The 27,930-nt window shown below is 37.4% G+C and overlaps 1 protein-coding gene across 1 annotated transcript; it reads right to left on the bottom strand.

Moving 5' to 3' along the window:
• Positions 1–1,307: 1,307 nt before the first annotated feature.
• Positions 1,308–27,350, bottom strand: aldh7a1.S (aldehyde dehydrogenase 7 family member A1 S homeolog). Its single transcript, XM_018244277.2, has 18 exons — positions 27,082–27,350; positions 23,113–23,166; positions 21,991–22,056; positions 19,778–19,858; positions 18,205–18,328; positions 17,540–17,672; positions 16,952–16,996; positions 16,436–16,513; positions 14,652–14,749; positions 14,262–14,303; positions 13,403–13,497; positions 12,800–12,884; positions 10,644–10,750; positions 8,839–8,955; positions 7,367–7,464; positions 5,651–5,724; positions 4,238–4,313; positions 1,308–1,845 (listed from the first exon to the last, which is right to left on the bottom strand). Exons 1-18 carry the CDS (start codon positions 27,274–27,276, stop codon positions 1,791–1,793), a joined length of 1,623 nt encoding a protein of 540 aa, XP_018099766.1. The 5' UTR covers positions 27,277–27,350; the 3' UTR covers positions 1,308–1,790.
• Between the last annotated feature and the right edge of the window lie 580 nt (positions 27,351–27,930).

Below are 27,930 nucleotides of genomic sequence, written 5' to 3'. Positions count from 1 at the left end.
CTGCAGAACCGACAAGGAGTTAGTGCGTAAAATAGAATAAGTCCTTAAATGAGGTACTGGCAAGGATTAGGCAAGACAGAGTCTGGAAACAATAAGGAGGCAATAAGGGTCAAGGCAGGCGGCTAGAATCCGAGTCAAAAACAGGCAGGAGTCAAGAAACCAGGTTAATCCAAAAAGGTAGAAACGCTTCTGCAGGATCTGTAAACAGAAGCCAGCTTGGGCAATGTTACTAGGAAGAACAGGGCTTTTAAAGGAGATTTGGCGCCAATTTCGAATTTTGCGCCGTCTGATGATGTCATGACGCTAGCATCACAACAATCACTTAGAAGATGGTCACATCAGCACTGGACGCACCTGCGCCCCTACAAGCGTAAATAGAGGCGCCGGGTGGTAAGGATTACGGGAGATCTCCCGGCACGTCTTACACAGTGGTTCTTTGAGCGAGCCCTTTTACATTACATTTTGTAATTTAAGTGGTTTCAGCGATATTCGCACCTTATACAGTTTTATACTGCTAGATAGACTTTAGCTCAACAACTGTCAGTCAACAGTGTCACAGACAAGTAGTGGTGACTCTTAGGGGGTTATTTAATAAAATGTGAAGTTTTCTCATTATTTTTTAAAACTACTTTGACCAAACTCCCATCCACAATTTTACCTTATTTATCAATAAAATAATTTTAAAAAGTTGGTGCAGGAAATGACTCTATAAACTCTTGTTAAAGTTGTGAAAAAATTTGAATCAAACATATTTTTCAGATTTGATGGATTATCATCAGAACACCCCAAACCAGCGCCGATCATATCTTCAAATTGTAAAAGGGACATCTGCCATTGACTTCTACATGACTTTGGAAAGTTTGAGAGGAGTATTTTTTTTTATTCTGAATGAATTTGAGGGGGGTTTAGATCCCCTTTAATTGTGTAAATACTGAAGAGCCACTGTTTACACATAGCTACTGCATGGTGCTGTTTCCAAAACTAGCAATAATAATATGTAAGGAAAAAAAAATGTATAAAAGTTAGCACCTGGTCTAGAGGGAAATAATCTCTGTTGAGTAGCTTCCCCTTTACTGCTTGCATTTTTGGATGCCTTTCTATTGTACAGCACTGCAGAATATGTTGTTGCTTTATAAAAAGCTGTTATAATATAAAAATTATTATTAAAAAATATATATAGGGAATAGAGGTTTGACCTCAACCAGACGACCAATAAATGCCTTCTGCTGATTGGTTGCTGTGAAATTCTAGACTTTGCAACCTTTATTACATTACTCCTTACATAAAACCAAAATAAAAGACCAAAGTACCTACAAATCTATAATTCACGCCAACATGTAGCATTTTACATAATTAGCAAAAGAAAAAATGTCACAGTATAAATTTTTACTAAAAGTTTTACAAAATACAGGCTTTCATCTTTATTAGAGAAGACCAAAAGGCTTTCTTCTGTGAAATGATGGCTTACCTATATACTGAGCATTTAAACATTCATAACCACCGCTCCTAGCAAAGGAAAGAAAATATGCAAACACAACAGGATTTCCATGCAGGGAGCTGGTGCAAAAGTAATATAAAAGTCTTTTTCTTCTTCTGAAAAGTGAAGACTTTTGCATTTCTCTCCCAGTTGTACATCAGTCAACAGAGTATACAAGTGCTTACTGACAATTGGTTATTTCAGTAAAAAAATTAATGACTGTATGTGGCAAGAACAGTTGAGCTGTGTAAATGGCTTCTTCCAGCACTGGTTCCCAAGATGTTTGCCTTTGCTGCATGTCATCCAAAGGTTTTCACTGGAATTTTATACCCTGAGCCAGAGGCAGGTCCTTGCTGTAATTGATGGTACTGAAAGAAGACAAAAGATTGATTATTTTTGGTATTTGAGTACACATATACAGCCTGACACTTTAGGGATCATTTGCTTTCGTAGATGGAGCACACTGCGGACACTTTTTTGCAATTTTTTTGTCGTCTGGCACACAAGTAATGCATTTAAAGGATAAGCAACCCCAAATTTATGGTGGTGCACTCAAACGAACTCAGTAAATTTTGCCCTGGGCCAGAGCTCAGAATGTGAATAATTTATTCTAATGTGAAGATTCAAGACCAAGTCTATGTTAGGGATAACTGAGAAAGCCAGGTAAGATGGCAGCATGACAATAAAAAATGCTCTCAGGCTGCTGCATTTTTTTTTTTTTGAAGCAGCGAATTCGGATTTCCTTGTCCTTTAAAAGGTTATCACTGTTTATCACCACATAATCCTCTACTGTGCTTACAGCTGCCTCAAATAACAATTGTGAAGAAAATGTGGCCTATAAGGAAGTAGGTAGAGTTATCACACACTGGGGTGTGGCTGCGCAGATTATAAATGGACAAAAATGTAATTCTAAAATGAGAAACTTTGGAAGAATGCATAGCTGCTAAGTACGCACATACCACATATTTATGAAAGATCTTATCAAGTTATGCTTTTCATAACTTAGAAACAAACCAACCTTTGCAAGGTCTAACTTTCCCAGAGATGAAAGGTCACCAAAAGAAAATATTTAATAAATCTTTAAAATAAGGGAACTGAAACATTTACACATTTAAAAAGCAAGCAGTAGAGTTCTAGATCCAGTTCTAAAGCTAAGTTTGTGCTAAATTTCCAGAAATAGACTCAACAATTTGTAGATTCTACGTACATTTCTCTTCATCACAAAATGATTACACCTTAACAAAACTACAATATTCTTTTATTTATTATTTGGCAACATGGGGAGGTGGATTTATTCATTTATGAGTTTGAATTTAAAAAATGAAAATCATTGTTCTCTCCATTTAATGAAGCTGTAAAATTTTGGCTTCAACTTGAAAGCTTCCGATACAAACCAACTGACATATAGAATCTCCCTGCTCCCCCCCCCGCATAGTTAGTTACCCCTGATTGTCACTAAGAGTTTGCTCCTGGTGCAGAATAAGCGCAGCAGAGCTCATGGGCGCCATCTTCTGGATCTCCTGTCTTCTTCAGGTCCTCTTCTTTCCCTTCGCAATTTCTGGCACGTTTGTCTCAATTGTCACGAATCGGAAGACTACTCCAACTGCGCATGCGCCAATACAGAACTTACAGAAGAAGGCCAGAGATTCAGAAGGTGGCGCCCACGTGAGCAAACTCTTATGGTCAGTTTCAGGGGTAACAACTAAGCGGGGGGGGGGAGCAGGGAGAGGGGAACTACCTAGGGTAGTAGGTAGGGGATTTTCTTATTGGGGGTTTTCTTATTTCAGCCTCAACTGTGGGCAGTAACCACCTCTTTTTTCCACATTCAGAAGCACTGAATCTGCTTTGGCAAGAACAGACTTCGGTGGATTTCTGCTCAAAATACAGAGTCTCACTGTTCTTCGCTGAAGTCTGCTCACTCCAAATCGTATTCAATGCTTCTGAGTGCGGAAAAGAGAGGAGGCTACTACCCATGTTTGGGGCTGAAATCAGCAAGAGTTTTTCAGCTAGCTGATTTCAGCCCCATGTGGCCCTAGCCTTAGTGTAAGTGCTCTTTCATTGAATGACCAAGAAATACATGGGAGCTGAATTACTGAATTAACAGATTCAGTCATTAAGTCAGCCAGAGAGAACAGCCAGCTAAAACTGGTACTGGTTTGGGATCCATTATCCGGAAACACCTTATCCAGAAAACTCAGAATTTCGGAAAGGCCATCTCCCATAGACTCCATTTCATCCAAATAATTAAAATTTATAAAAAATATTTCTTTTTCTCTGTAATAATAAAACAGTACTTTATACTTGATTCAAATTAAGAAAAATATAATTAATCCTTATTGGAGGCAAAACAAACCTATTGGGTTTATTTAATGTTTCAAGTATTTTATTAAGTAGACTTAAGGTATGAAGATCCAAATTATGGAAACATCCATTCTCTGGAAAACCCCAGGTCCTCTGGATAACAGGTCCTATACCTGTAGAAAGGCTATGCGAATAAAGAAGAAACAATAATTCTGGAGCAATAAGCAGGGGTATACTCTCTAGGGAAATTAAGCATCTGCAAACAATATTTGAAAACTTTCACTGTAGAAAAGCCTGAGAAACTTCCTGTAATATGAATGCCATTTTATGTAAATATGGCTAAATGCTTGCATTAAAAAGAAATATATATATAAAAAAAAAATATTTTAATAGTGTGCCTTGATTTAAACAAATCATGCTGCATTCAATCAAGTTTGCCCTAGTTTTTCTCACTCTTACCAGGTAGACCTTCTCATATAATATTTCCAAGAATCACTGCCAGATTCTCTGCCGCCTCCGGTGTGTTTTTCACCTCCTAGTAAATCAAAAAAGAAATAATGCAGCCAGCTATAATTACCTGCTCTATAATATAATTATCTGGAAGCCTCAGTTCCTTAGTTTAGTGCCAACAACCAAACAAATAGAATACATAGAATAAAGCTTGTCCCAAAAGCCAAAAAGGTTGTGAAATATATGGAAAGTTTAATTGTAATAGTGTTTCATTTAGGGATGCATCAAATCCACTATTTTGGATTCGGCCGAAACCGCGAATCCTTCTCTAAAGATTCGGCCGAATACCGAACCGAATCCTAATTTGCATATGCAAATTAGGGATGGGAAGGGGAAAACTTTTTTAATTCCTTGTTTTGTGACAAAAAGTCACGTGATTTCCCTCCTGCCCCTAATTAAAATATGCAAATTAGGATTTGGATTCGGTTCGGCGGGGCAGAAGGAATCAGCCGAAGCCTGCTAAAAAAGGCAGAATCCTGGCCTAATCCCGAACCGAATCCAGGATTCAGTGCATCCCTAGTTTCATTCACCAATAATATCAGTGATTCCGGTCCTTTTATTCAAGGGTTCCTGATTTAATCTTGCCATGACAAGCTAAGAACTGATTGAAATTTATGACCTTTATTTTCATTCTGATTGTCTTTTTTAAGAAGAAATTTTGCAGTATTTTTTTGCATTATTGAAACAGTTAATAGTTTGTACAATTAGCAGTAACCAGATTAGTTCAACTGAGACTTCAGATTTACATGTATAGGCTAATATTGCACCAGAGATTCATTTCCAAGAGCTACTGTTGCACTTGAGAATAAATTAGGCTCAAAAAGTAATGAGATTTTTTTTTAAAAAAACAGTTAAAGAAATGCTTATGTTACATTTCTAAAATCTTTACGTTACAGCATGCCTTAAGGGTTTATGTAGAAACAAGGTCAAACCTACTGAAACCAATTAGCATGTAGGTTTAATCTTTACACATTTAGCAGACATTTTATGCTTTCTTTATTCTATGTTAATTTTACATACAGTTGTAAGTCAGCTGCTGCCGGCTACCAGCAACTGTTACTTCTAAAATATTTCTAGGGAGCACATGAACAAATTTCAGAGGTGAGAAACTCTAGAATCCACAGAACCAGGGACATCTCTAGTGATGCCGACTTGGCAGTCAGTGAAATTGTCACTCTATTAAATGTGAAATCCTGTGCAAAACTATTTCCTGAATGTATTGAACTGGTTCTGTATATGATTTCAAGCTGGCTTTTGAAATTGGAATCAACCTCCTTAAACTTTGTATTTATAGCCAGAAAAGGTCCGTCCCTCAAAGTGAAATAATTTAAAATTCAGAATAATAATAATATAGCCACATACCAAAAGCTCCTCCAATTTCAGCTCCACTCGTAGGAATGTTTACATTCACCAAGCCACAATCTGATCCCTTTGGCCTTTAAAAGAAGCACATAAATAGTCCAAATCATATCACCAGGCGATGTCAGCAGTATTCTGGATAGGTGAAGTGTTGCGTGAAAAGGGAAAGACGTGGCCAAGGTTGCTCATGAATTCCATGCAAATAGTGGCAAAAATCTGCTGCCCTATACTAAGGGGCACATTTATCAAGGGTCGAATTTATGTTTTTTTTTTAACTCACATGAATTCGTTTTTACTCAAAATTCGAATATTCGATTATTTATTAATAAAATCGAAACTCAGACCGTCTCGAAAACTTAAAATCGAATTCGACAAAACTCGATTCAAATGTTTTCTCCGAAAAAAACTTGAATGTCAGGAAGGCTACAAACAACTCGAAATTGGTCACTGCGCCTCTTCCATTTACTTATACAGTAATTCGGCAGGTTTTAGGTGGGGAATAGTCGGATTCGAGAGCCAGAGTATGATAAACCTCAAATAGAGTTGAGATAATTCACAATTTGAATTTGAGAGTTTTGACCATAAAAAAAAAAATTTGAAAATTTGAATTTGAATTCTCAATTCGACCCTTAATAAATCGGCCCCTTACTAATTTTTGTCATATATGATATGGGACTTTTCATTAAATTATCTATAACCTACTGCTTTTTTAATGTTCCTTCACTGAGCTTTGAAAATAATTGCTGTGATGTACACCTATTAATAATCGAGTCAGTTTAGTAAAGGCTTGGGTTTTGCCACCACTGTCTGTTAAATATGTGTAACTGGGGAAAAAGGCCTCCTGTGTACATGCATGTAATCTGATTTTCACAACTTAATAACTGTTTGTCTTATTTCTTATAAGTTAAAAAAACACATTGATGCATGAGGTTCTATATTAAAGTCCAACATCGGGGCAAATTTACTAAAGGGCTGGTGAAAATTCACCAGTGTGACGTCATTTCGGAACTTTGCCGATTTAACGGTCGCTGGCGTGACTTCGCTAGCGAAGGAGATAGGCTCTAGCGGTACTTCGCTCCCTAACGGCGAATTTGCACTTTGGCGAATGGACGTAACTACGCAAATTCACTAAGATGCAGATTTTACTGAACGTTACCTCTTGCACCAGACTTGCCTTCGCCACCTCAGACCAGGCGAAGTGCAATAGAGTAGATAGGAGTTTCTAAAAAAAAATTGTTGACAATTTTTTTAAGTCCCAAAAAATGCTAGCGTCAAATTTTTTTTTTCCCTACATTTTCTAACATATGGCACAAACTATACACTGGACTCATGTGTAGGGCAATATAACAACTATTTTATTTTATTAAGGGCTTGTGTAGTAATGTATTTGCTGAACATATACGTCCATTCAACTTCAACTTCCCGCCGTCTGCAAGTTAGGCAACGCTAGCGCGACTTCACTTCACTTGGCGAAGTAACACTAGCGCAATTTTGCCAGCATTCGGCGCCCTAGACGCAACTTCGGATTTTAGTGAATTAGCATTGTCCTGGCGAATCTACGCCTGGCGAAGCGTTGCGTTGTAAGCGAAGCCGGCACTGGCGAATTTTCGGAGGTTAGTCAATTTGCCCCATAGACTTTTTAGGACTAGGCAAAGGGTTAGGGTAGTAAGGGTAAATTAGAGTAATAATATGTGTATATATAGAATTCTAGTTATATACCCAAGCCAGCGAAAAATCCTTCCCAGATCCTTAGTAAAGATGCTGCTTGAAAGGCCCTGTTTCACCTCATTGTTCCATGCGAAAGCCTCTTCTTCAGTCTGAAAAATGAATGCCATATGAATTATAAAAATTGTTAGTAACTATGTTAATATGGGAAAATAAATGGGTAGTTGCTAAGGCACTATGCCATGGGTGTCCTAAATGTAGATCTTGAGCTAGTGATCAGTAGATCACAGCTGGACAGTATTGTCTATAAACCATACAATCAGGTCACAATTGAACTGCTAGACCTGGATGCAAAATAGTAATGGTAGCCGAGGAAATTAGTTGCCCGCAACAAATCTCTTTTTCTGTGGGCGACTAATCTACTCCAAGTGCTTTCCTACTTGCGGTAAAATGAATCCTGGTGGTAAAATATATGCTTCTCTTTCAGGGGAATGTAATAAAAGTCGCAAAGAGCAAAACAATTCGCACCAATAAGACTAAAAATCCACATCTCGCAATGTAATATTGTTCCTTAAACTGTTATTGCATTGCGAATTTTAATTGCGCATTGCGAATTTTAATTGCGCACTAATAAGAAGAGCTTGAAGGTGTCGTAATCTTTTGGAGCAAACATAACGACTTTTTCAGTAAGAAGTTTTATTACATTGACTGCGCATTGGCGCAAACTATAAAATTCGCAAACGGTCTTTCATAGTCGGAAGTGGTCGCTAAACAGTTTCCGGGCTCGCAAAATTCGCACAAAGCAAAATTTGTTCGGGCAAAGGCATAACTTTTCGCATTGCGAATAGTTTTTCCGTTAGCGATTTTTATTACATTCCCCTGTTTGACTTTTAAAGTCGCCCAATGTTTTCTTGTGAGGCACATTCGCAAAGCCCAAGCAATGCGAAAAAAAAAAAAAAAATACCCTACAACAGTCTGGGCACTCCTGCACTTTACTATGCTGCACTAGTAACAGCTAATTATTATATACTGGGCATGAAAACCTGCAGCAAGTTAGACCAAGTCATAAGGTGAAAATAATATATAATACATTTTATTTCACTACTTATACTTTATATTATGGGAAGGGCTGTATGGGAAAGTATGGGAAGGGCTTCTCCCACAGAGTACATTTTAAAAGAGAAGGAAAAGTCCAATTAGGTATCGGTTCATTACAATCCTTAGATTGGATTTCCATCTGGCACCCCTTCTCCTTTAAGCAAATTATTCAATTTAATGATTTCCCTTTTTCTCTGAAATAATAAAACAAACCCCAGTACTTAATAGAACTATGCTGCATAAATCCACATTAGAACAGCACAATCTTACTGGCTTTATTTAATATATAAATGTTTTTTAGGTGATCCAAATTATAGAAGGATCCCTTATCCAGAAAACCCCAGGTCCCACGCACTCTGGAGATCCTATACCTGTATTTATATTTAGCATTTGAAACACTGTATATGGATATATTTTAAAAGTTTTACCTTAAATTTCATCACGTACAGTATTGGTGCAAAGGTCTCTTTGTGAACAATAGCAGCGTCATGAGCTAGTCCAGTCATGATAGTTGGCTCAACAAAATTCCCTGGCCGATCTATAACCTTAGTATGTAATAATACATAATAATTACATGTATTGTTTCAAAAATATTGTAGAGAGAGAGAGAGAGAGAGAGAGAAAGAGAGAAAGAATAACACAGACATGCTCAATGTGTGTCTTTCCAGCTTCTTAGTCCAAATTCATAGGTTGCACTTTACTGCTTATATATGTACAGGAATGGGATCCATTATCTGAAAACCCATTATCGGAAAGCTCTGACTTACAGAAATAACATTTCCCATAGACTCCATTTCTCCAAATAATCCAATTATTTTAAATTATTTTCTTTTTCCTTTTACAGGAATGGGATCCTTTATCCTGAAACCCATTATCCAAAAAGCTCCAAATTACGGAAAGGTCATCTCCCATAGACTCCATTATAATCAAATAATCTGTATTAATAAAACAGTTCCTTGTACTTGATCAAAACTAAGATATAATAACTAAGATATAATTAAACATTATTGGAAGCAGAATCAGCTTATTGGGTTTAGTTCCCAAGCATTCTGGGTAACAGGTCCCCCATACCTGTACATTATTCCTGTATATGTGTTAATTTCTGCAGTTTTATAATGGTATGTATATTGTATGTCTATATTAGTACACCTACATGCTTTTCAGCATTTATTTCTGAAAACATGCGGTTGGTTCATAAATGTTTCCATGTGACCATTTCTATTGAGGAATGGGGAGCCGAAAAGCTACACAAGGAACTTTGTAGTGGAAAGCTTAATGAGAAAAGGAGAACGGTATATTTTAAAGTAATTGTCCAGTATAAAAATAAAAACCTTGTAAATAGATTGGCTGTGCAAAATAAATAATGTTTTCAATATAATTAGTTAGGCAAAAATGTAATGTATAAAGGCTGGAGTGACTGGTTGTCTAACATAATAACCAGAACACTACTTGGTTTAGGCAGTAACCAATCAGTGACTTGAGGCGGAGGGGGCACATGGATCATAAGTGTTTGCATTTGAATCTGACTTTTGTGCTAAGGATCAGTTGCAAATTCACTGAACAATTTTGTCCCATGTGGCCCCCCTTCAGGCCACTAACTTACCCCCCCTTAAACTAATGGGGCCCTATACTTTTAAAAATGGGCGTTGGTTGGACAATGCCTCTCCCTTAAAATCCGCATACTGGCGGGGGAGGATAGATCCTTTTCACTGAAACCAAGGTTCAACAGACACCGATTACACTGAATGCTACTATGCAGTAAGACTTTTTATACTATGGCCGAAAGGCAAACAAGTTAGGGGCCGCCATGTGGGGTTTACCTTGACGTGGTATGGTGGCTTTTCAACTTTATGATCATAACTTTGTAACTAAAAACCCCTGTTTTGTAAACTTACTTTTGAGACAGGGGCCCAGGGAATGTGCATTAAAACTAGCACTTCCTTTATACTTAAATATACTATTACTTAGCCTTTAGAGTGCTTCCACACCCCTATTTTTATTTTTTTACTAACTTACTCAGAGTGATAGAGCTGAAAAGCAGGAATTTGTGTTCTGTTCAACATCCAGTCACTCCAGCCTTTATACATTACAAAGTATATTAGAAACATTTTTTTTATTTTGTACAGTCTATTTATCCATTTTTTATATTTACACTGAACTGTTCCTTTAAATACACACATACAACATGTCTGCCTCTTACATACTATCTATGAGAAAGAACAATCAGCCATACCTTGCCACCACACACAACTGTACCTCCTTCACATTTTGCTTGCTCAATAGCAGACAGATACATTTCCACTGCCTGCTTAGTGTGTAGCGGACCACAAAGTATGTCAGCTGAAGGGATATTAGAGACAAAATAATCATATTAAGTTAAAATTTTCAAAATAAGCATGGGTAATATTTATGGATGCATGACCAGGTCAAATCCTCAGACTACATTTGCAAAATACAACATATAGAGGGTAAAGTACTTCCAATTAATCAATCAAATCAATTTTACCCAAGAGTTCAAGGTTTCCGACATGATGCTTCTTGTGTTAAATCTTAGGCCTACGGCACATTATTTGACTGGCACAGTGTTGAAGCAGAAAACTGCAGTGGGAAAGACTGACACCTAAAATTGTCTGTTAACTTTTCCCATTTCAAATAACAGAAAACCCTTTGCCTATGGCAAACATGGCAGGCAAGTGTGGTTATAGTTTGCCACAGTTCTGTGCCAGATCACCATAAGGGGCCATATAGCCTTGGTGCCATAGGTCTTATGGAAAAAATTCGGGCAGCCAGATGCACATCCTAATGAGTCAATGATTTATGGATGGCTAAAGCAGGAGTAAACATTCTGGGTTGTACCATGTACAGAAGGACACAGGGCTAGATATACTGTACACTTGGTTAGTATTTTTACCCACTGAAATGTATTTCATTTGGGTGCTCTTTCCACATTTTACCCCCATTTTTTGTTCTGATTTTTCTGGAAATGTCTCATGCTTTGTGAATGTTAATAATGAATTTAAATGGGTTGTTTACCTGCAGAAAACTGTCTAAAGTTGAAATAGCAATTGTCAGTAAAAGCATTTTTTTTAAATAAGCCATTTTTAAGACAGTGGTCTGCATCTTAAAAATGGTTTATTTAAAAAATAATGATGATTTAAAAAAAAAAAAAAATGTTTTTACTGACACGGGGCTGTTCAAATTTGGCCAGGTGAATAACCCCTTTATTGGTGGGTCTCCAAAAAAATGCAAGATAGTTTGACTACTTCATCCAAACCAGGGTGTCGTGGTTTGCTTGTCTAGGGGATAAAAAAACAAGAAATAACTTTTAAGGGCTCTTACTGACGAGCGGTTGTAGCTGCGTTCCCCTGCGTTCCGTTTTGCTGCATTCAGCCTCAGGAGAGCGCAGGAATAGACGCATTTAGTTTTTTCCAATGGGGCTGTTCTCACACAGGCGCGTGTAGGCGCAGAACGCAGGTTGAGATGCAACATGCTGCATTTTTCCTGCGTTTGGCGCCTACACGCACCTGTGTGAGTATAGCCCCATTGGAAAAAACGTAATGCGTCTATTCCTGCGCTTCCTGCAGCTACAACCGCTCGTCAGTAAGAGCCCTAAAGCTTGGTTTGACATTTGGGGTCTGTTTAAATGCAATGTGATTTGCAATAGGGAGCCCTGCAAGTTGCTTTGATATAGTCCACCTTCCAAGATGCTGCTCTTGGGTATCCTATTGAGAGGCAACAATAATGCGCTTTGTTTTACTCTGTTATGCACCATTTCTGATTATACTGTGATTATGAATGCTCCTTATGCATTTACAAAAAGTGTAATGTCTGTTTTTTTTTCTAAAAACTTTTGCTTAAATAAAATGTGTTTCTTTCAAGTTGGCTTTCCTCCTCTTTTTAATTACAGAGGTAGGCTGTAGGATACATTACATTCAAAACATGGCACACCTAAATGCAATGCTAAAACATTTATGTATCCTGGAGGATGGAAAACATACTTTTTTAACTAAATCTCTGTGGCTGGGCACTTTGCAATGCGTTTTTCCCACAAAAGGTTAAACAAAAATATAGAAACCGCCATACTTGCAAATTTATGTTGAGGAATGTCATAAATTGTTGCAATATTTGCCCACACAGTTTTCACATTAGCTTCATGCCACTTTTCCAATTTTTTGTTGCCCTTATCCCAACTTTTTTTTTTAAGCATGCTGCTGGCATTAAATTCAAAAAAATTTCAACCTTTGATTTGTTGTTAAGTAAATTTAGGATGATTTGCAATTCATCCCATTGTCTTTTTGTTGTTTTGCTTCCACACAGGCACAACAAGTGATCTAATGGTTTTCCAGCAGCTAAATAACATTATCCAGAAAATAAAAGAAAGCCACTTACGTTCACAGGGATCTCCGATTCGCACTTGTGCATAAGCTTTAGATAGCTTCTCCACAATTTCATCATGAATGCTTTCATGTAAAAACTAAACAAAACAGCAAAAAATACATTTTATATTTAAAAAAAAATCAGAATAGAGATAGTTAGCCACTTTAGGCTTCAAACATAAACCTTGATTCCCAGTCATCCACAGAAAACTAATTACATAATTACAAAATCATTGTCTTGATATGGGCAACATGCCCATTATCACGGCAGAAACAGGTGTCCCAGCTTAGCCAAGTAAAAAATAAATTCTTATTTAAAGACTTATTGTAAGCACAAACAAGTTGCCACTTGTAGAAAACAATGTCTATAGGCTCAAACTGGTGAAAAGTGTCACTGGCACTTTTTTCCCCAATATACATCCACTTCCTTTCCAATTTCCAATTCAGTGTCCAATATATGTTAACTATAAACTGGCGGGTCTGCCATTTAAATCAACAACGCCACCAGAATAATGCAATGCAATATACCTTACAAAAAGAAATAAAAAGCCTTCTATGTGAATATTACTAATCTAAAATGAAAGTTTTTTCCATTGGTCAAGCAAGAATTCCTTACCAGCCTCCTGGCAGTAGTGCACCTCTGGCCTGCTGTGCCCACAGCCGCAAATAGAACAGAGGGAGTTACTAGACTAAGATCGGCATCCTCAAACACTGGGGATACAAAAAGAGTGGAGAATGAAAGTGTTAAGTGCATTTTTTTGTTTTTAGTCGCCCAAGTGAAGCAGCCATAGTCTAAATGTGTGATTTGCAGTAATAGGAATTTCATTTTAATCAGTCTATAAAAGCAAATACCTGATTCACCGCCCTGAGATTCGACCCAGATTTACCAAGGGTCGAATTCCGAAGAACAAAAAACTTTTGAATTCAACGTTTTTTCAACAAATTTGGCAATCCTGCGGCCGAATAAAAATCGTTCGATCGATTAGAACGATTTTTATCGATCAAGCGAAGAATTTTTATTTGACCAAAAAAAACATAGAAAAGTGTTGCGGAAGGTCCCCATAGGCTAACATTGCACTTCGGTAGCTTTAATTTGGCAAAGTATGAAGTCGCAGTTTTTTTTAAAGAGACAGTACTGGTATGGTTGAATAGTCGAACGATTTTTACTTCGAATCGAAATATATAGCCTATTTGATGATCGAAGTACCCAAAAATGAAATTCTAAGTTTTTGAAATTCGAACATTCACTCAAGCTTAGTAAATCTGCCCCATAATGTTACAATAACACATGACACAAGACATAAAGGCAAGAAAATTGGGACGTTACCCTGAAATTACATAAATGTAGGCAATTTGCTTGTTTTCTAATAAAAGTATTATTAATATTCTATTTTGGGGACATTTACCTTGGAACCTTCCTCAAAGCCTGATGCATACGGATTAACAGATACCCTAGATCACATAAGCACCCTTACCTATAATGGCATTGTTTCCACCCAGTTCCAGTAACTTGCGTCCTTGGAATAAGAAAGAAGAATATATTTGTTTTATGGACAGAAACAGAAACGCACTTAAAAATATAAATTTTTGTAAGCAAGACCAGATAATTGTGCAATGTTTTTAATTATATTTCAATACGTTTGCAAACTACTGAGTCTGTCATTTTAACCTAAATAAGCAGAATACTACAAAACTAAGCAAGGAAAACAGGGGAAATTTTCCTGATCCTGAGACCCATACATTCTGCCGGGAACAGTTGTAGCTGTTCACAAATACATAATTTGTAGATAAATACGGTAAAAGAAATAAACATTATTTACACTTTAGGCAAATTAAGTCCATGTATGGTGCTTCCTGAAACTCACCAAACCTTTCTTGAACTTTAAGTGCCACCTGCTTTCCAACATTTGTGCTCCCAGTGAATGACACCAGATCTACTCTTTCATCTTTTGCTATAGCGTTGCTAAGAACAAAAAAGAACCATAATCAATTTGAAGTGTATTGATAATGCTAACTAAGGTAATGCTAAAACAGACATGGCAGTAAAGCATTAAAATGGTTTTGTGCGCCATATATACAGTGGTGCTTGAAAGTTCTATATTTTTATACGAATTTGACCGAAAACACCATATGATTTACAAACAAGACCTAAAAGTACATGAAGAAACCCTAGTTACCTAATAAAACAATAATTATTATATTATGTATAGGTTATTATAGGTTATTTATTTATTGAAAAATATGATCCAATAACATATCTGCATGTGGAAAAAGTAACCGAATTCCTAGGATTATCATATAATTTGATGGTGAAATGAGAGTGGTGTTTTCAGGAGTGAGAGACCCTGTTTTGTTTTTCTTTTTCTCTTTTATTCATTTTTCAGGCAAAGAAATACAACAATCAAGCACTCAATGTTATCATTGTCATACAATGCCAAGCATTTAGTAAGGGTGGGGTATGTTAGTAGGAATCAAGGTGAACAACAAATTTCTTGCCAGTACTGTTACAGCATAATTAAATGTTTAAGCATTTATCATTCAGATTTGCAATAAATGTTTCATTGTTTCCAGATTTATATGTGTTTGTCAACCTTATCTGCCAATAAAGCTGTAAAATACAAAAGATTTTGGAGAGACCCTGTTGTATTCAATAAACCCACATTGCAGTTTGAAATTACTGCCATATGTGGTCTGATAATTCTCTTTAATAGTTCATTAATTGATGGCACACAGACATCGTTATCAACAGCGGGAACATTTTAAGAAGAAATAGCCTTCCCTGGGAATTATTGTTTAACTAATATCTAAGAAACTGAAGGCCTGTCTCACATTGGCTAATGTTGATGGTCATGAGTCCACACTCAGGAGAACACTGAACAGCAATGGTGTGTATGGCAGAGTAGCAAGGAGAAAGAAACTGCTCTTCCCCAAAAATATTGCTGACCATCTTCAAGTTTCTAAAGATCATGTGGACAACCCAGAAGGACACTTGACAAATGTTTTGTGGACGGATAAAGCCAAAATAGAACTTTTTGGAGAAAAAAAAACAACACCACTTCATTGCAGCATAAGAACCTTATCCCATCTGTGAAACATGGTGTTGGGAGTGTTCTGGTTTGGGCCTATTTTGCTGCATTTGGGCCTGGACGGCTTGTCATCATTGCTGGAACAATGAATTCTAATTTTTCTTTTTAATTGTATATGCTTGTGTTTATCTATAGTCAGATATTGTACATGATGATGTAGAGAGCAAAATAAGGTTTGGACTTGGCTGGTGGGACATCAGACAAAAACCTGGTGGACCCCGACCCTCGTGGGCCCTGCTGACCCAGACCTGCATCCGCTTATGGCCCAAACTGCCACCTGATTGTGCCCTCCCCCAGTCTCGGTACGAGCAGGGGCCCGGAGGGGGGTCATGGATGGAGCAGGAGTGCTTTTAGGGGGATGGTGACAGAGGTAGAGGGGCCCTGTGGCAGAATCACTGTGGGCCTCCAGTCCGATGCCGGAGCATGAGTAATTTGTTTCTTATGAGTAGAAATAAGTAAAAAATAGTGGATTTGGTGCATCCTAGTTATAAAAAATAATTTAATCCCATTAGTCATTTAGATACTAGCAAAATAAACCTGTATCTTTGTCCTTGTGAACTTACCCAATGTCTGCACCACCACACGTCAAGGAACAGATAGCACCGGGCAAATTGTTATCTTCTAATACTTGTGCAACAATTCTGTCAATGACGGACAAAAAAAGACCTGTAAATTACCAGTTCCAAAAATTTGGATATCGTTTTTCATGTACACATCCAGACAGACAAATTTAAGTACCACCCACTAGCAGATGCTATAGGAAAACATATGCATATTAAAAATCTGTTTGGTACAGAACAGCACAATAAGACTCCCAATCTCTTGTTTCTGCATGTAATTAAATTAATTTTCTCTTATAATGGTTTAGGGTGATGGCACATAGGAGATTTGTTGCTCGTGGTTAAATGTTCACTACCACGGGCATCAAATCCCCTGAAAATTACTTGAATTAAGATTGCCACAATTAAACCTATTACTACGCAAGGAATATATTTACTTGCAGCAATCTTAATGCCAATGGCAAATTATTTTCAGAAGAATTGATGCCTGAATGAGATTCCTATAATCAAGTTACTCACTTTGTCACAGCAACACTAGTAAGGGATGTGGTAGGAGCTCCTTTCCTATAAGAAAAATAAAATAGTTTCAAAGGAAAATCCTAGCCTTTGGCATTATTTATTTGAAAACATAACACAGTTTGTAAATAATGTTAATACATTTCATTGAAATTTTTTCTATTTTTTTTTTATGGGACAGCTCTGCTTCCTATAAACAAAAACTTTTGTGGACTACTGAGAGGGGGAATAGTGCATTTTATCACATAGCGGAGGCAGATTCGGGGCAGAATGGTTTTATACTCTAAGGTTGATGGCAAGTTATATATACAGTCAGGCCCGTACTGTGGGTTCTGGCAAATGCCAGAGGGGCTGCTGTATGGTTCCATAGAAAGTTACCATATAGTGGGCTGTTTGGGCCTCTGTGTACTTGGAATGGCAGGGCCTATTTTGACTCCTAGTCCAGGCCTGTATACAGTGGAGAAAACGACCCATTAGCCTAAAGGACAACTAAATTTAAAGCTTGTGCATGGATGTGGTAAAGCATCACTAATAAGACTACTTGATTACATACACTGAGCAAGAAGCAAGTTGTATTCTAAACATGCTTACCATAAACAGACATTTCCACAAATTAGAGCAAGTGCGTTGTTCCAGCCATACACAGCAACAGGAAAATTGAAGGCGGTAATTATACCCACCAAACCCACTGGATTCCACTGTTCAATCAAAGCATGCCCAGGTCCTACAGAAACAGATTTCAAAAGCCCACCATGAAAGTTTAGACTAATTCATGAAAGATGCAGAAGTGTATCAAAACTGCAAAAACTTTGACAAAATCTAATAAGCAATTAATTTGTAGGTATCACTGTCTGAAGAACAGAAAGCTTTTCTAGTTTCATAAATCCATTTTACAAGCATAAAGGGTTGATATTAGGCATTTTAGCACCCATGATCGTAAATAAATCAGCAGTGATTGCACATTAGCCAAAACTGCCTCCCCAACATGGCACATGGCCATGTGCGAGTCTGGCAATTCTTGTTTGGAAAAATTAACTGCAGGCAGCAACACAGTGAATTCAGTTGACTACCACTGCTATAAATAATACAAAGAATACATGGAAAAAAAAAAAACAGTTTTCTGAATGGCAATTGGCCATTTTTGCTTTTTTAATATCTCCAAAAACATCTAGGTCAGAAATAAGTGTTGTAACTAGAAGTGAAAATTATGTGCTAATTTATTTGCAGTGTTTTTATGAAAACAATATTATACTTACTTTCTGAAGGCAGTATGGGTCCTCCAATTATACGAGAAAGACCTACAGCATAATCACAGATATCTACATATTCTTGCACTTCTCCAACTCCTTCAACTAATATCTTTCCCATCTCTAAGGATTCCTTCAATAAAGAGAAACACCTGATTTAAAGTACTAAATTTCACAGAAAAGACAAAAACAAGACAGGTTTGTGTTTGGCATCTTATATTATGGTTGATAAAATGAATGTTCTGGTTCTTCTAGCTGATGAGGCCAATGACCTTATTTACCTCTCCAAACTAACTTCGATTAAACTTTGCTTTACAAACACGATGCAGCAAATTTGTGCTGACAAACTTAATTTCATCTGGAATGAATAATCACGGTCTAGTTTACTATGTGCACAGATAGTTAATTTTCTGCAAGTGTGCTTTTTATACAAGTTACATTGGAACTTGCAACTATACATAGGTAGCAATAAAATTTCTATTCTTTTTATTCATAGCAAACCGATAAATATACTGCTCTAAATGATACTTTTAACCTAATTGTGGAATTAAGCATTTTAATTACTATTTTAAATTTTGCAGTCATTTATAAATAATTTTTGTCTAGGTTCATTAACTTTAATTCTAACAGTCTGTGGTTCGAAGAGGACTAGAAACCGGACGTAGAAAAGGACAGCCTTCTTTCCTATCAAATGGAAGGAGCCAAGAATCATATAAGCAAAGCATTTGGGTTTCATAAACTGCTTACAGAAAACACCTCTGTGAAGTAATGTCAGCATAATCATCCCAAAACAACCTCACTATATTCCTGCTATTATTAGAACACAACATTTTGAATACCTACCCAAACAAAATGTGTCTGCAGGCAAGTATTCTTCTACACTAGAATCTACACTACCCCTTAAACCTCTTAGAATACATTTTCCAGTTAAAGTCACTCTGTTAGGTACTATACCAGAGACCAGACAGGTCCTTACATTACCAGGGTTACCAGGGTCCATATCATCACATTTGCAAAATAAAAATAAAAAAAATTATCTCCAAGAATGCTCTGTAAACAATTCTTAGTTTTAACTGGTATGTAGTGAGAGATATCCTTTGAATCTAGAGATTGTAAGCTCAGATTCCCTAAGAAAGAAGTCTGCAGAACCAAAGGCAGCTATTTGTGGCAACTAGTTGAGAGACTCTACATCTTCTGTTTTCCCAATAACATCCATTTTCCACTAAATTATAATAAGCCTCTAAAGAGCCCAAAGTAAAAAAATAAAAATTTAACGTTGTACTTCAGTAAACCATGCTAGCTAAGGATGTCCAAGGTAACGTCCCAGCTGTCATGCCTTCACCACAGCCAACAATCTCCTTCTCCTGCTCACCGCCATTTTCCTCACCACTGCCAACACCAATCGCCTGCCCACTCTTTGTCTGGATGCACAGGACTAGAGTTAGAGGCAGCAAAGGTATGTGTGTAAAGTCCTAGCACCCCCTCTGTTGCATCCTAGGCACATGCATCTTGTTTATAAATAGTGTTAGAAATTTATATCACACATCCTTGATGTTAACATAAAGAATTTTGCACATCATACCAGGTGTCCAAGAAGTTTTATCTTTTTCCTCAGTGCATCCCCAATTTGTCTCACAATCTCCCCACGCTTTGGTGCTGGGATCTGGAAGAAAAACAAAGTTTTATAATTAATACTAGATTAAAACAGTAATACAGTGTTTTCTTTGAAGATATATATTTAGAAATAGTTTGTGCTTATTAAAGACACACCCACTGGGAAGAAAAAACTGAGAAAAAGGAAGAAACAGATGTGTGAGGGAGGCATGCAGAGCAGCAATCACTAGTGTACAGGTATGGGGTCTGTTATCTGACCTGGGAGTTTTTCAGGATAAGGGGGTTTTTACGCAAAGTGGGGCACCATGCCTTAAGCCTAGTAAGGAACATTTAACAATATTCGTATTGGGTTTTTAAAGGTTTGCAATCATCATGAATTACATCAGTTTATATAAAATGTAAGGTAATCTCTATTGCTATTACAGCAAAAAACACAGTCAAATTTCAGAGCATTCTGCATAAAGTTTTTTTTAAGGAATGAGTAAACCCTTATATTTTCTCTCTTTAAACGTTACTCTAAACAGTCCCCAGAATAACATACATTATGTATCTTATATTGGAGCTGTAGGTGTAGGTGCATTAGACTCAGATTCAGCTTGTCATTTTGGCCACTTATGATCAGACCACCTAACCACATGGGCATAAGTGGCACCTCATGGGGTTTGGAGGTAAACACATCCTGTAATCTTGTCAGATCACAGTTAGTTTGTTTAGATATTTTTCTGTCAATGCCTCATCTTAGCAGGTGGATGGGGTATTGACAGATCCCCTTCAAAGAACAGATTTGGTGTATTCACATCAGGGGACTAAAAGTTAGACAAATGGGGATGAGCAGTGTCTGAATGCCCCTTAAAAAAAAGAAAGAAAATTATGTTTATAAAGTGCATCATATATCTGGTTCTGGCTGATATAATATCGTGTCGGTTTCAGTCACTTTGTGGCTGCCAACCTCATTCCATTCTTCATAATTTCCCCCAAGTGCAAGCTGCCAATGTGCATGCACCAGTAATCCAATCTGCCAATAGAGCATACTTGCTTACTTGTGAGCACCTTATTTTAATGCATCACTATGGAAATATGATTATCATGATGTTTTCAATTGGCAAGAGGCAGTGATGGACAGCCATTGCTGCTCCTGTTCTAAATCTTGTTTAACCATGCGTCAACCAGGGGCCACGGGGTAGACAAAGAAAGGAAGTGAACAGACATTAGCAAACTGCTTCATTTTATGGAAAGAAGGAGAGAGATTTAGGAGAGATTTTTGTGAAGCACACAGCAGCGCTGAAAGTAACAAAGAATCTATTTACCATTGCAAATACGTGTAATGCTTCTTTGTTCCAACCTTTTCATCTCCTTTAAAGGCAGTAACTGCCCACAAGGGTCTACAGTTAATGGTTTACTGAGGAAAACGTAACTGTCCCAATTTCCCAGTGTATTTAAAAAATTCTGATATGCACATCCAGTTCTTTTAAATAGCAAAAATTAGGGTAAGACGTCTATACCATATGCATTTAGGACAGACAGAGAACATATGACAAATAAAGACATGTGTAATGTAAATGGAGATAAGAATATTATAGTTAAAATGTAACACTTTGGTAGAAATGAAGTTGCAAGGCTGAATGAGTGTAAAAAATAGATAAAGAAAAATGTAAATTCTATTCTAAGAATACTTTTAAACAACCATTTTGTATTAAGTATGTGCTTAAAGGAGAAGGAAAGGTTAAAACTAAGTAAGCCTCATCAGAAAGCTCCACCTAAATATACCAGTAAACCCTCAAAGTAGTGCTGCTCTGAGTCCCCTGTCAAAAGAAACACTGCATTTCTTTCCTTCTATTGTGTACTCATGGGCTTCTGTATCAGACTTCCTGCCTTCAGCTTAAACCTCATTGCCCTGGGCAAGAGCATGCTCAGTTTGCTCCTCTCCCCCCCTCCCTTCTCTACTGTAATCTGTGCCCAGAGCAGGGAGAGACTCAGGCAGGAAGTGATGTCACACCAAGTTAATACTGCAGCTCCTATCCTAAACAAACAGAGTTTCTAGAGATTTTTAAAACATTATACAGAATAAATATAGCATTGTAGCTTGCACTATTGCAGCTAATCTATTGGCAATAAAATCCCTCCGTAGCTTTCCTTCTCCTTTAACCGTGTTAACCTTGAAATAATAACACTACTACTTACATCTGTCCATATCTTCCATGCTTCTTTAGCCTTATTAACAGTTTCATTGTATTCCTCTAGCGTGGCCTGAAAGTAATAAGTGATTATGAATGTAAGAGGTAAAGGCACTATGTAAAACAATCTTTAATGTCCATATACTTTTTGAATAGGCAAATTTGTTGAACAAACGGATGATTAGTGCATAAGACTTTGCTTTCTACTGCCTTGAGTGGATCTGGCCTTGAATGCCAACCAGGGAATCAAAGCAGGCAGAAGTGCAGGAGAAATCGCATGGGATCTTAAATTAAGCATCCTGTGTGCTTATTAAAAAGCCAAAGCCAGCAAACATGGGAAAAATGCCTGTGGGTCCAATTTCCAACCCAGAACGCCACTTTAGTTCTGAAGAGTACAGCAGCGCCGGAAGATGGCTGCCAAGAACTCCGCTGGACAGAATCTGCACCGAGAGTTAAGTAAAGACTTAGGGGAATTTGCCCGGGGTAGCAGCTAGGCTGGGAGGGAGGAGTTAGGGGGCCAATGTAGGGTAGGGAGGTAGGTGTTTTTTAATTTACCGTTGAATTCTCCTTTAAACTAGAGATGCGGCAACACAAGAACGAAGTAGGATATTTCATATACCAAGTTTTTTGTCAGACTACCCAACTTAGACGGTGGGTTTACTACAGAACTGACAGACCTTAATAAAAGGCATTATATTTAACTGTGATAATAAATAATGTGCTTTGTTAGCCATGATGCAAACCAGAATAATTTTTAATTTAAAAAGATGGTAATTATATAACAGGTTTTTATGGAATAAAAACTTAAATTACATGATTACTCATTAAAGTTCCATTACCATACATAGAAATCATTGCATAGACCGAGTGCATGTATACAGGTCATGGAACTTGGAGGTTTCTGTTATTATCATACTCTTTAACAGCTAAGGGCACATTATTTTTTATAATACACAAGTTCCAAAGAATCATGTAACACACATTGTATTATTAAGCACTAATTATAACGGATGACATCACTAAGCACTGATCATAAGAATATCATTTACAGGATATTCATGGCTTTTTTGTATTAAATAGATATAAAGATGAAGGTTTATTTAACAGATGATTAAAGAGCAAATTATACCTGTTTAACTCTAGCTATTGGCGCATTGCTCGCAGGACTGTAGGATGTCACAACCTGTAAAAATATAAATGACAGGTTTACAAAAGGAAAAAAAACACTTTCAGATTATCCTTTTTTAGAGGTTAACACATTTTTTGAAGTTTTGTGTTGTAATGACAATAAAAAATTCTCAGTGAATTAAATACAGTGTAAATAGGTTTTGTGTAGGTCTTACATAGTCGCCACTGGCTCCAATATTGTTTTTGTGGCAACAAATATTGCATATATTTAAAACAAACTAAACATGAGCATTCATATGACCTACATAGTATTTGCATAATAGCAAATAAACTTTTTTTTTTATAATCATGCCCATTTGCTGCATCATATACAGCTGGCAGAGCACAGCACATCTCAGATTTTGACCAAGAGGCATGTGAGGCCCAAAGCACCCCTAGAAAAAGTGTGCTGGCAACTTATTTCTTTGTTTCATGTACACATTGTAGCTTGTGATTGCTTCTAGCTGTGATTCAGTAATTAGAACAAGGAATTCATTACAAATGCAATTAGCTGGGCTTAAGGGCTAAACTACACAGGAGATTTTGTATCAGATCGACAGAATGCATACTACAAGTCAGATGTAGTGACATGGTCAAAACGTAATGGGACAGATACAAAAATCTGATTATAGGCAATAATGATTCATTAGACCTATAGGAAGTGAAGGACTCAGGTGCAATGGAGACTTGACATGGCATGTAAGGTTACATATTTATACTGTGGTAGTAACATCTAATTTGTTTGTATCAATTCTTTATCATGGCTGATGTACTGGTACAATCATTACAAAAAAACGACTGTTGTCCGCATCTTTGGTTGGGAATAACATTTTTGCCCAACAGATGCCCTTTAAGCCAAGCTGTGCAAAAGCCTTTTACTTATAGCACACAAGAGTCCAAATGTTTCCAGTCTAGATACATTTAGCAAATTATATAAAAAAAGCACTGCAGCTCAATATTCCTTCTAAATTGTGTGCTCTCACAAATGTTTACACACCAGCTTAGACATATATATATATTTTTTTAACTAACATACTGTAGGTCAGAATTTTCTTAGGTCAATCCACCATAATACAATTTATATAAGTATGCCCAAAAATGTTTTTGGGGCACATGGCTTATAGTAACTTTATTTTGGTAAAGTTGCTGTTCCGTGTTAGTCACAGGGCAAAAAAAAAATAAAAAGGTGGCAAAAAGGTGATACCTTTATTGGCTAACTAAGATAATCACAGCAAGCTTTCAGAACATTTTAGTTCTGAATACAGCTTGAAGAAGGAACTAAAATGTTCGGAAAGCTTGCTATGATACCTAGCCAATAAAGGTATCATCTTTATAAAGGGTTGCAACCTTTTCTGGAAAAAAATACCGGAATTCCTATATATTTATCTTTTTTCCCTATTAATAACATTGGGGTCAACCATCACTGCATATTTTTGCAGGCTGAGAAAAGCAGATCTGCTCAGTGCCTCTGCATCATTGATCTGAATCCAACCTGCCTGTGCATACCTCCCAACTGTCCCTTTTTCGGAGGGACAGTCCCTCTTTTGACAGCTCAACCCGCAGTCCCTCATTTGTACTGGAAAGTCCCTCTTTTCTCTGCACTGAACAGCCAGAAAAAGAAACAAAGTTTCTCACTTAATTGGCTTTTAGCAGAGAGCCCAGAACAGCTAACAGGTGCAAATAAGATACTTTGTAACAATTTTGAGACACAAAAACAGTTTAGATAAGGAGAAATATTTTCAAACTTTCATAACCTGCCAAATTTTGTAAAACAAACATGGTAATTAGGGGGTGTGGCCACAGAAAGTGGTGTGGTCAAAAAATTCTTGCGCTACATGCAGGAAAAAAAATTTTGTCCCTCTTTTTACTTCCAAAATGTTGGGAGGTATGCCTGTGTGCGGTTACACACAATGGAGCTGAAGCGGAGGTCAGTATTTGGGCTGACCTGAGCCTGTATGTGACCGCACACAGGCTAATCGGATTCAAATCAATGGAGCAAGGGCACAGAGATGAGCCTACAAAAATATATAGGCTGACAACATAGGAGCTAACAGCATGTGTGCTCAAAGTCTTAGGAGCAGTCTAGGTACATGAATGTAAAAAACAGATACTATGCCAGGGGGTAGTCTGTGCAGGCATGTTATGGACAGTCACTAATATCTTGTTTTATTGCATACAAATTAAGTCTGGCACTCAAGCAGCTGGCAAGGTAATAAACATTGACAGCTCAAAGGACAAAGGGTTTAAGTTCAGGCAAAGATTGCCTAACAAGTTATTCTGTCAATAAGGCTGCTGATACATGATATCTAAAACAAGAAAAAGTTATCCCAAAACTCAATATTATATTAAAAATATACTCTTTATTCAAAAATCATGTTAAAAAATAGGCATACAGACCACATGGTATTCATAGGAATGCCTATGAATAAGTACCAGGGGGTATGAAACGCGTAAGGCGGAATGCCATGTGGTCTGTATGCCTATTTTTTAAAATGATTTTTGAATAAAGAGTATATTTTTAATATAATATTGAGTTTTGGGATAACTTTTCTTGTTTTTGACGTCTATAACCTTTGGAACTGGGGGCTTTATCCCAGAAATCATGGGCCCTTTTGGACAGGCCCTGTAGAGACGAGCATCCCATTATATATATTTTCTTTTTCTGATAAAATGCTGAGATTGACAGCACTTTTTCTGATACATGATGCCACAAACTTTTGGGCCTATGGCCAGCTGTACTTGAAATGTCAGGGCTTATATTGAATCTCAATCTACAAATGATCATGCCTCGCCATTAAATTCCAAAAGTGTTATGGCACCGATAAACAGCTAGAATATACAAACATGGCCATAACAATTACCTCCCACCAATATCCGAGGCAGGGAAAAGTATTTATCCCAAAGTATTTTACCCATTGGAAACAAGTACATTTAGTTCTTAGGCACACTGCCCTTATTTCACCTAGGAGTTGAAACACCTGAAACCATCACTGCTGCCTCTAACTCATTGGAAAGGAAAATGCCTAATACCACTTTTCAGCCTGAAAACACCGTCAAGCAAAAAAGAGGTCCCTGTGAAAGTTTCAGGCATTTATCCTTCACTGGAAATACACTGGTGGAGAATACACTGAGTCCCATCAGTCTTCCAGCTGATGTCAAAACATTACTGTCCTGAAATATAGGGAAAACTATTTACTAATAATAATTTTGGCATTAAATTAAAGTATATTAAAGAATAAATATATTCATGTTGAGGAATCATTTTGCATAAGGGTACTCTATATAGTATATAGTAGTTAGTATAGTCCTGGTGATAGTCCCAGGTGGATCAAAACATGTCTATGTCATTGTAAATTTAATGGAATTATAAATATTTTTTCTTGAATGTAGTGATTTTGCAAATATATATTCATACATACACACATAGATACAAAGTCCACATATGCCGGTACTCAATCCAACTGATACTTGCGAGGTGCAGGATCAATTATCAAATAGCATATAAATAGATCAGCGCTCTCTTCTGTGAATAATCACATTTTTGTTACTCGTGGTAACGAACGCATTCTAGTGCTTACAGAATACTCAGGATTAGATGCTGCACACTTGTGTCTAGAATAGTTGGGCACATATTGCTTTTGCAAGGTCACATACTATCAGGTTCCCTTTCCAGGATTACAAGTGAATGAGAAAGTGGCTGCTTGCACTGCTATTTCATTGCATGTGATCTCCTGTGGAATCCTCATAGCAGGGAAAGTTCTTGCATGATACAAATCGATGCATGTGTATAATGTGTAAAATCTGATCTCAACAAAGTAACAACAATCTGTGGCCTCTTGTACTGGCAGCAATCTGTGCAACGTGGATTCAGGCCTCGTCAATACAACTGATTCCAAAACCGGTTTTTACTATGTGGGTGTTCTTAACATACCTCTCCTTTTCCTCCCCATGTACCATTGTAAACTCCTTCATTCTCCTCCTTCAAGCCCAGATCTTTCAGCCATGAATACTCGGGTTGGTTAATTAACAGAGAGGACATAGCAGCTGCCTGTCTGCAACAGGAAGCAAAGATTTTCCTTTTCAGCAGAAAATGTCTATATAATGGGAAGGCTAGCTGCTGCAGCATGGTGAAGGCACACAGGGATATGCAGCTGGCTAATGAAAGCACTAACAGCCAGACCCACCCCCCGGCTTCCTCACATTCTGATTGGCTGCTGGTGGACTCAGCCTACACAAGTTCACATTGCATGCACACATCGCTTGTTATAGATTGTCTGATCTGCAGTTATGGAACTACCCAGCTAGAATGGGCAGTGCCACCTGCTGCAGGGCACGCAATATTAAACCTTATTTTACTTACCACATTAGCAAAAAAACGAGACGGTATTGTTTAGCATATATGCTGTAAGGCTATTCTGGTTTAAAAAAAACATTAATACGCAGTTATTGCAGACCTGCTGAGGACATTATTGTTTTGTGCCCTTTTAGGGCAGCGACACACGCTCAGATTCAGGTAGATTAGTCGCTCGGCTCCGAATGCCATCCCGCCGGCGATTTACATTCTAGCCAGTGGGAAGGCAAGGAAGGCAGTTCGGGTGATTAGTCGCCCCAAAGAAGAGGAGATTTGTCGCCAGACGACTTATTTCCCCGAATCTGAGCATGTCTCTGCCCTTAGTCACAAAAACATCAGGATTGTAATCTCACAAACAATTACAACACCGGGAAGCTACACTTCAATCAATTATCTGGCACATGCCTCATCTTGCTGTTGTTAAATTCC

The sequence above is a fragment of the Xenopus laevis genome, chromosome 1S (genome assembly GCF_017654675.1).
Source record: "Xenopus laevis strain J_2021 chromosome 1S, Xenopus_laevis_v10.1, whole genome shotgun sequence".
NCBI classification, from domain to species: domain Eukaryota; kingdom Metazoa; phylum Chordata; class Amphibia; order Anura; family Pipidae; genus Xenopus; species Xenopus laevis.
This window is presented reverse-complemented; position numbering and strand designations above follow the sequence as displayed.